Source organism: Morone saxatilis, unplaced genomic scaffold, assembly GCF_004916995.1.
Source record: "Morone saxatilis isolate NCDOM2014 unplaced genomic scaffold, NCSU_SB_2.0 Contig2, whole genome shotgun sequence".
NCBI classification, from domain to species: domain Eukaryota; kingdom Metazoa; phylum Chordata; class Actinopteri; family Moronidae; genus Morone; species Morone saxatilis.
Genome location: NW_023339762.1, coordinates 19,232,381 through 19,242,092, shown reverse-complemented (window position 1 = coordinate 19,242,092; position 9,712 = coordinate 19,232,381). Strand labels below are relative to the sequence as shown.

General features: G+C 40.5%; 2 protein-coding genes across 2 annotated transcripts in view; one reads left to right on the top strand and one right to left on the bottom strand.

Annotated features, from left to right (window-relative positions):
* The window catches only part of LOC118330481 (ELKS/Rab6-interacting/CAST family member 1-like), a gene marked incomplete in the record, with an annotated part of 15,789 nt that extends 11,976 nt beyond the window's left edge, over positions 1–3,813 (top strand). Inside the window, 2 exon segments of the mRNA XM_035665020.1 lie at positions 241–426; positions 894–3,813. Coding sequence (XP_035520913.1) covers positions 241–426; positions 894–1,031 — 324 coding nt within the window.
* Positions 3,814–4,927: 1,114 nt separating this feature from the next.
* LOC118330861 (F-box/LRR-repeat protein 14-like) lies at positions 4,928–7,595 on the bottom strand. Its single transcript, XM_035665552.1, has one exon. The coding sequence runs from the start codon at positions 7,014–7,016 to the stop codon at positions 5,805–5,807; it is 1,212 nt and encodes a 403-aa protein (XP_035521445.1). The 5' UTR covers positions 7,017–7,595; the 3' UTR covers positions 4,928–5,804.
* Positions 7,596–9,712: the final 2,117 nt, after the last annotated feature.

Genomic DNA, 9,712 nt, shown 5'->3' with positions numbered 1-9,712 from the left:
TATATATATATATATTCTAATAATGCACTGGAGAGGCTCTAATGTGAGATGCATGCAAGTGGTGTTTTGTTTTTATTTTTGTTTTTATGCAAGTGGGGTGTTGTGCTTCCTTCATCATGTTCAACCATTGAAACTGGAGTTAAACTTCTAGTGTGTAGTTTGAATTATTTTTTCCTCCATATTTACATGTATCCCTTACCGCTCTTTTCCTCTCTGTTTTTCCGCACTCCCACCCTGCAGATGATTCCCCCTCTTCTAGCCTTGTCCCAGAACCGCAGTAAGCTCAAGCTTTACATCGCTCACCTGACAGACCTCTGCCACGACCGGGACCCCAGCATCCTCAGCCAGCTCACGCCACCCTCTCACTACCACCACAGCGACCCCGAAGACTGGGAGGAGGAGCTCCAGAAGATGAGTGTGGAACAGGTAGTGGAGGATCTCTCAGTTGCTCTCTGTTAATCATCTTTTACATTACCAATTTGTAATATAAATAACAGGTATATTGGCATGAATAATTAAAGAGAATTTGGTTTGCTTCTTGATTGAGTTTATTTATGCAGCACATTTAAAACACAATTAAGAAAATTAAATTAATTCAACAGCAATTGAAAGTAAATTAAACACAAACAGAAAACAGTAGACAAGGAAATAAAAATACAGCAGGGAAAATCAATCAAATGTTTTTTAAAATCTGATTTGAAAGCAGATAAATTTGGCTAAATTTTACATTAAAGTCTGTTACTTTTGTCCTGTAAATGTGTGATTTTAAGTTTAGTTTTTAACTTCAAACATTTCTAAGCATGCATTTTATTAGTTGCAAAATTCATAACTTTGTTTCCGGTTGGATTGAAACTCTGAAAGAAAACTAATTCATGCACTTTTCTCCACCCCAGTTGGAGCGGGAGCTGGAGGTGTGTGAGAAGGAGAGTGGAGAGCTGCAGGAGTATGCCAACTCCGTTCTCCAGCAGATAGCAGACTACTGCCCCGATATCCTGGAGCAGGTTGTCAATGCCCTGGAGGAGTCATGCTGACAACTCTGACCTCAGACACAACCCAGCTGACGCCTGGTCTTCACCTGTAGCTGAGCCCCTCCCCCTACCTCCACTCAGCGAGGCTCCTGTAAGCATGAGAGAAAGCTGGGGCATTATCTCACCCCACTGAGCATTTCTTCCTCACTCCCCTCGTCCGCCCTGGAACAAACTTTCTTAACTTAGAAGTGCTTTCCTGTCTCGTGTGTCTCTCTAATGTCAGGCATGCAAAATTGAATTAGGGATGTTCACAAAGTCTGGAAGTGTTACCAAATATGGCACTTTGAGTAAATATCCGATTACTCTCTGGCAGTCCTGGTAGATGGCGGTGTCGCAGTGGAAAGAGAAGTTATAAGCTCAACCTTTTTAGCATTTGTGAACTCACCAAATTCAATTTTTGCTCGTAGTATACTTTAATAATATAATTGCGCACCTGTATGTCAGGCACAGGTGCGTTGGGAGAGAAAGGATATCGGATGAAAGAAGCCAACTTCCGCACAAAGTCTTGGAGTTTTACTGCCAACCTTTACTCTCCCTAGACGTCTTCATTCACAGCCGGAAGCACAGATACCTCACTCACTTCTATCTCAGATTCCTCTCACAAATCTTTTCTAAAGGGAGTACATTTATTCCTCACATGGGGCAGGAAAGCACTCGGTGTTAGAAGTTAACTGGGGAGCTGCTACATCTAGAGGGGAGCAGAGAGGAGTTCAGTGGGTAAATCACGGAGCCATGTTAGACGCTTGTTTCGTATTTTAGTCGGTGTTCCCTAGCTAATAGGATGGAAACCAGTCACTAGTTAGAAATGCAGAGACTGGTGGCCGATCATCTGAACACTTAGGAGATGCCACTTTTTAACCAAATAAATGCAGCATGTTCTCCAAATGTTTCCTCTCCCGGCTTTGAGCTGTGGATGTGTCGTCGTAGCCAGGACTAAACTGTAGGTACGTTACTTTTCTTTTTTTTTTTACTGTGTCGTCTGTGGTCATCGACATAAGAGGGGGATCAAGCCCTGACCTTTTGACACGGATCAAAGGTCAGCTTTTAGTTACACTATGTTCTCAAATATGAGTGTCTGAGTGAGAGAGAGAGGAAACAAGAAAAAGCTTTTACTCTTGGTGACGTATTCAGTTTTTAGATGGTTTTGCACACAACGTCCACTTGTTTATGAGGTATGCAATGTTTCTTTTTGAGAACGTTCTAGTGGCCTTGGAGCATGCACAGAGATCAGTACTGGACCTAATGCAGGGATATTTATTTCTCTGTAATATTGGTGCTAAGGCATGATGTAAGAACTTTTGATCTGATCCACTGATCATTCAGTCTCATCCAAAGTTTCTATCGATGTTACTTAAAGCCCACCTGATCTTTAGTTTGTTGACTGAATCACTGAAGAATACAAGCGACCCCCCCCTCTCCCCCCTTTTTCTTTTTTTTTCTTGTATTTTTCAGATCACTTACAAATGCAAGTGATGCCTCCTTTTTATTGTATTTTTTGAAATCTTCAGGGCTGAGGTTTTTAATTACTAAGTGCATCTACATTTACAGGAAATGAAAGTCACTTTTCAGCAGATTTTGACTTTTTAGATGAGTTTGTAAATAACGTGATATTTAACACGTACAGTGACTGAATAAAGGTAATTAAGTGGAAGGTGTTGTGCATTATTTAAAAAAATAATAATAATCTGAAAAGTTAAAAGCAGTGCAGTTGTCTTTTTGTCTAATTTTGTCTTCAGGACAAAATGTGTGTGTGTGACAGTACTGCCATAACTTGCGGAAAGTCATGTTCTATAGAGATATATATATATATAAATATAATACATATATATATATATATATATAAAAATGTTTACTGTATGGATATGCATTGAATGTTTGCACAGAATCTTGAAGAGCGAGCTGCTCTGAACAAAAATGGCCGTCGAGTTAGTGTCCTCAGCACAAACTGAGGAGAAAAGTGTCAAAAAAATCTTTTGTGTCAAAATAATGTGTGAACTACAAACGTTTTCAAAACCGTGACTGTGTGATGGGAGAGTACTTTTCTTGCATTCATTTCTAATTCATTCTTTTTATATATTTTCACCATAAGGTGATGTAAATGTATTATCCTGAGATTCCAGTGTTGTTCTGTTACTTCAGCAGTTTATTTTTCTTCTTCTTTCTGTTGGTTGATGTCGAAGGCAGACTGTGCCTGATGGATAAAAATGAGTCTCCAACCATCATGGCCCCTCCTGCTGTTATTAAAAAAAAGAAATGTAACATGGGAGAAAAATAAAAAAACACACTGCATCCAGAAGTTTTTCTAACAAACTTTAGATTTACAGATAACTTTAGGTGGGTGGATTTTACTGAAAACAAGACACACCCCCTCAGGTTTGGAGGATGTTAGTTGGATGCTTATTTTTGTACTTCTTGTCTGTCAAACCCTCTTGGAGTGGACTTTTTTTATTTCTAACCCCCCTCACCTTTCACCTCCGTGTTCGGAGAAAGAAGAAAGCATTGTTTAAGTGTTTCCCTTACTTTGGCCTGTGTGTCCCTGCCCTTGCCTTAATGTCTCGTCATCTCTTTTTCTCGACTCCTTATTGAGGAACACAGAGCTGATTAAGGGGCTTCTGTCAAAGTTCATGGTATTTGTTTTTCCTCCTTTCTTTTGCATTTGTATAGGAAATGTACTGCCTTCTGTCTGTTCGTGTTAATCAAAACTGTGTAAAAAGAAAGCAAAGCAGACATGTTTGTGAGTTATTTGGATTTTGTATGTATGTAAATAAATAAATTATAAGCCTTGGTTTCTCGTTTTTTATTCTTTAACCAAATTTTAAACCAGTTTGAGCTCTCCAACTCATTTCACATTTGCAGCTGCAGGTACTTTTAGACTGTAGCCGATTATCCTCGTTATTGGAAACCAAATTGTGTGACTTTTAAGTGGAGTTAAAGTGTCATAAAGTTTTTAAACCCATGTTTATCCTGTGCAAATACGTGCACTCCTCCAGGAAGACCCATCAATAGCAGCAGAATTTAAAGTCTACATTAATTGGCCACTGATTTGCCCATCGGCTGTGGTAAATGTATTATTTAACGACTCAAATACTGTCTCATCTTGCTTTCTCATTCAGAGGCCAGTGTCAGTAACACCCTTAGAGTTGATGTCCACGCAGGTTTTAAACCTTTACAGACCTGGACCTCATCTGTTAATAAAAAATAAAACTCTCAATCTCACCCCACAAGGTCCATTTAGGGGCTCTTCTGGAGTTTTTTAATAATATCACACAATCTTCCCAAACAGGTAGGAGTTGATCCAGTTGTAGCTGTTTGATTTCTCTTTTTTAAGGAGCACTTAAACACTAGCTGGAAGCTACAGGACAGGACAGCTGCCAAATGGACCTGAAAATGTGCTTTCTGCTGTTTTCCAGGGTCAAAAATACAAAACCTCTTATGGGACAACTAAACACTGTGCTCTTCATCATCATGTATCACCCCAAACACTTCAGAGCAGTGGATTGTGGGTTATTTCCTCAAACAAACTCTATAGGAGACTGTGTGGTCATACTCAAAGATAGCTAAGCAGGGTAGTGAGCTGTTAAATGGGTCTTTAAGCTCTGCTGTGTATTACTTGAAGTTTTCCCTAATGTACCAACAAGAGAACTGAACCACACTTCTGAGTGTAAATCTACAACAGACTCACGTTATTTTCAAAATTTAAATGTCAGATTAAGGTGTAAAAGGTGTGAACCTGCTGTGAAATTATGATAATCTCTATTTTAATCACATTTACTGTAAATATAATTTAGCGGTTGCCCTACTGAGATAGGAAAAGTAAGAAATTAAAAGGCATTCTTCTAATTATCTTATAAATCAAATAATTGGTAAAAAACTATAAACTCTAGTAAAACACACAGAACTGAAACATAATTGCCATCTTTATTCATAAATATCACTACTGTATGAATATAAAACAATCTTAAATTACTGCTTTTTTAAACAAATACTCTATCGTTGGAAGCTCCTCAGGAGAAAAACCACTGATAAACAGTTTTAAAGTATTGCATATAGCCTTGGCAGCGGTTAATTACTACGCCTTACTGTAGTTGTGTTGATGAACCTTCGACAAGAGTAGCATACTGGAACATCTGATACATACTCATTTCCTCAGGAATATGAAAACATAGCCAACTATACATTAGGTAAACAAAAGACAGACAGGAGTGATCCACCCACTTCAATTTGAAGTACAATTTTGTCAACAACAGTCATTCAATACAAAAAAAATATTGGTTACATAAGTAAAAACAACCAAAAAAAAAACATTCTATCAAAACTTCAATACAAGGAACTCCAGCCTTTCTGTTAAGAGTTAAAATGCCTAAACTATTTATTCTGCAATGAGATCTCTTCTTTTATTAAAATATCAAAAATCTCCATTCGGTATATGAGTCACAAAAATATGCAATGTAATCTAGTATTAAGCGATAGTAGGCACTCCTGTGTGTTGATGGGTGAGGTAGCTAGAGAGTCAGAACTGTACACAGGCTGAGATTAAACAATGCACATCCAGAAAAAGAAGAGAGCGGGAGAGAGAGAGAGACTGAAACAAACATGTGAGTAAGAGTGGAGTATTGCAGCGGAGGTGAACAATATTCCAGTGATCAATACGGAGTCTCTCCTTGTTTTTAGTCACAGTATAGAAGGTAAAATTAAGAATCTGGACACAGGCAGTCCCCCCCCTCTCAGTACAACTATACACAATGAAACACACGGACACTGAACAGCAGAGAGCCTTCACCTCACTCTCTCACTCTCAGTCATCTGCCACAGTCCCAGGTTTAACACTTTAAGGCACGGGAGCTGCGTTATCCTCTCCAGACCCCTCTTGGTGATCTTGGTACAACCGTACAGATCGATCCCCGTCAGCTGGGTCAGGTGGTCCGCGATCAACTCCAACCCTTTGTCCGTGATCCTCACACACTGTCCGATGTTGAGGGTCTTGAGTTCGTGCATCTGGCGCACCATCCTGTTGATGCCATCATCGCTGATGTGGCAGGAGCACAGGGACAGGGACTTGAGCTGATACAGCCCCTGGGCGATGTACGCCAGGCTCTGGTCTCCAATCTTGTCACAGAAGGAGACGTCAAGTCCAGACAGCCGGAGGGAGCCCATGGCCAGATGCATTATCCCCGTGTCGCTGATGTTGTCACACGAGCGCAGGTTGAGGCTGCACAGGTGGGTCATGTGCGACAGGTGGATCATCCCCGCGTCTGAAATCCCTCCGCAGAAGCTGAGGTTGAGCACTTTGAGCTTGTTCAGGCCCTTCGAGACGTGTTTGAGGGACAGGTCGGTCAGCTTCTGGCAGTCCTGCAGAGTCAGCTTCTCCAGGGACAGACAGCCCTCCGCGGCGCTGCGGGTCATCCCGGACAGGTGACCGATGCCCACGTCGGACACATGCCTGCAGCTGCGCAGGTTAAGGCTCTTGAGTCTGTGCAAGCCCCAGGCGATGAGCAGCAAGCCCGTGTTTGTGATATTGCTGCACCCCCCGAGTTCAAGCACCTCCAGGTTTTTGAGGTACTGGGCAATCCTACCCAGGCTGGAGTCGGTGATCTGTTTACAAAGGCTGAGGTTCAGCACCCGCAGGGACGGGATGTCCTGCACAAAGGCATGTCCGAGTCCGTTGTCTGTGAGGTTGAAGCAGCCGCACAGGTTGAGGCTTTCGATGTGCGGCATCCCCTGAATCACGTAGCTCAGACTGCGCCTGAGGCTGAGGATCTGGACTTTCTTGATGCCCCTGGTCTGCAGGCTGGGGAACAGAGACGGGTTGGCTCTCCGCAGATGCAGCTTGGCTTCGACCCCCCTCCACACAGACTTGTGGTAGGACGCGTCCCTCCAGGCCGCGCACACTTGGGCGACTCTCCCTTTGTCTTTCACGTCCAGATAGCTGAAAATAATGGCCAGGATCTCCGGGAAAAGGCACGATATATGCGTCTCCATCTCGAACATGACTGCGGGCTGACTGCTCCGGGCAGCAGAGAGGGGGGGGATTGTCGCCGGGGTTAGCTCGCCGAAAAACTCTCCTGCCGAAAAGTTGCTGGCAACGATAGCCAATGTCAGCTAGCCTCGGTTACAGATAGCCACTTAGCTCTTCGCGTAGCGTCGCACAAACCATCTCGTTTTGCGATAATGTTCATAAAACGACGGCACAAGAGGCGAAGCAGCACCCGCCGCGGCTGGTGTGTGTTTTTGACGACGTGGACGCAGGTGATGAAGGAGGGAAAGAGAGAGAGAGAAACACTCCCGAAAGGCGGCTGTGATATTTACCTAGCCGGCTGTGCTAACGCGGTAGCAGCTAGTGGCAGCAGACGTCGCTTCGCTGTCTGAAGTTTTGAGCTTCAAAAGACGAACAACCTGCAAAACCGAGCTCACCACAGCGACGGGTCACTTGCTGCGGCTCATCTCGAAGCGTCTCCGACAACTTTTTGACCGCGGAAACTTTCCTGCTTCACCGTCTGAGGCATTTCCAGCAGCGTCGGAGCATCGCGGATCTCCACGGAGCAGATTATTTAGCTCGCAGCGAGTTTGTCCACCGAGCAGCGGCCTCTAGTGGAGGAGACAGGCATCGTTTATTTACTGGAGTTAGTGTTGGTGTAGTACGGCGGAGTGTTAGGGACATACTGAGAGAATACAGGTACTACATACTGGAGAGGAATACAGGCTACTACATAGCTGAGGAATACAGGTACTACATACTTGAGAGAATAAAGTATACCATACTGAGAGAATACAGTACTTACATACTGACTACTACATACTGAGAGAATACAAGGTACTACATACTGAGAGAATACAGGTACTACATACTGAGAAATACAGGTACTACATACTGAGATACTTAGAGAATAAAGGTACTTACATACTGATGAGGAATGAGAGAATAAAGCGTACTACATACTGAGAGAATTACAGGTTACTCATATTGAGAGAATAAAGGTTACTACATACTGAGGAGGAGAATTACAGGTTACTACATTACTGGAGAGAATACAGGTACTACATACTGGAGAATAACAGGTACTACATACTGAGAGAATAAAGGAACTACATACTGAGATAATAAAGTACTAACATACTGAGAAGAATACAGCGTACTTACATACTGAGAGAAAGTACTACATACTGAGAGAATAAAGGTAACTACATACTGGAGAAATTACAGGTACTACATACTGAGGAGAATACAGTACTTACATACTGATACTACCATACTGAGAGAATAAAGGTACTACATACTGAGAGAATACTAGTACTACATACTGGAGAGAATGACAGGTACTTACCATACTGAGGAATAAAGTTCACTACATACTGAGAGAATACAGGTACACATACCTGGATACTTGGAGGAGAATAAGGTTACTTACATACTGAGAGAATGAGGAGAATAAATCTACTACCATATGAGAGAATAAAGGTACTACATACTGAGAGATAAAGTAAATACTGAGAGAATACCAGGTACTACATACTGAGATGAATGAATATTGTTTTTTTGTTGGAAATTACGAGAATAAAGTCGTAACATTACGAGAATAAAATCGTAATATACGAGAATAAAGTCGCAATACTACGAGAAATAAAGTCGTTAATATAGGCTACGGAGAATTAAAGTCGTAAACATTACGGAATAAAGTCGTAAACATTACGAAGAATTAAAGTCATAATATTACAAGAAAAATTAGTAATTTTTAATGAGAACTGTCAGCTGTTGCTTAAGGATGAAATGATTAATATTGTTTATCTTACCTTTGACTGAACAGTTACAACTGAGACAAACAGCAGCTGTTTGGTTTGAGCTGCTCACGTCAGATCTTTGATAACTCTATCGAGCTTTTTTCTCATAAAACACTTTATTCTTGTATTATACGAATTTATCTCATAACATTATGATCTTTATTCTCTAATTATTATGACTTTATTCTCATAATTTCCCCAAAAACTATATTATATTTTTTTCTTAGTATGGCCCTAATACTCCGTCGTAATATATGGTTGGAATAAAAGAGGTTTTAATGCCTCTAAACGTTTAATAATGCAGCATTGTTGTTTATTTATATCTACAGTGTATGTTTGTTTGTTTGTTGGTACTTTATACTCACTCTGAGAACCAGATGCAGATATATTTTAGGTTTCCAACAACAGCAAAACAACCTAAAGAAAGAGTAAATATCAAAGTTACACAGATTTTAAGTGCAAATTTATATAAAATATTAATAATAATACATTTTATTTATAGAGTGCTTTTCTAGGAGCTCAAAGACACTTCACATAAGTTAAAAAAGAAAAGAATAAAGGTAATTAAAACAACACAACACACTAATATATATATATATATATATCTACAACACTCAACACATCGAGTGAATCAAAACATCAAACATTTAAAGCTGTTCTGAAAAGGTGGGATATATATTGCACAACAATATTTGGAGAAACATATTTTGATTTAATTTCATAAAACCTAAAACTAGTTAATAAACATGTATTGTTAGAAAATGCCTTAATTAACATATATATACATTAGTCTTTAACTTGCCACAATGTTCTCAGACCACATTATCAACCTTTTTAAAATATTCTTATTCTTTGTGATAGATAGATACTTTATTTATCCCGAGGGAAATTCAAGTTGCTTGAAACCA

Coding starts and splice junctions, on each gene's coding strand:
- LOC118330861 (XM_035665552.1), bottom strand. CDS start 7,016: ATGTTCGAGATGGAGACGCATATATCGTGCCTTTTCCCGGAGATCCTG.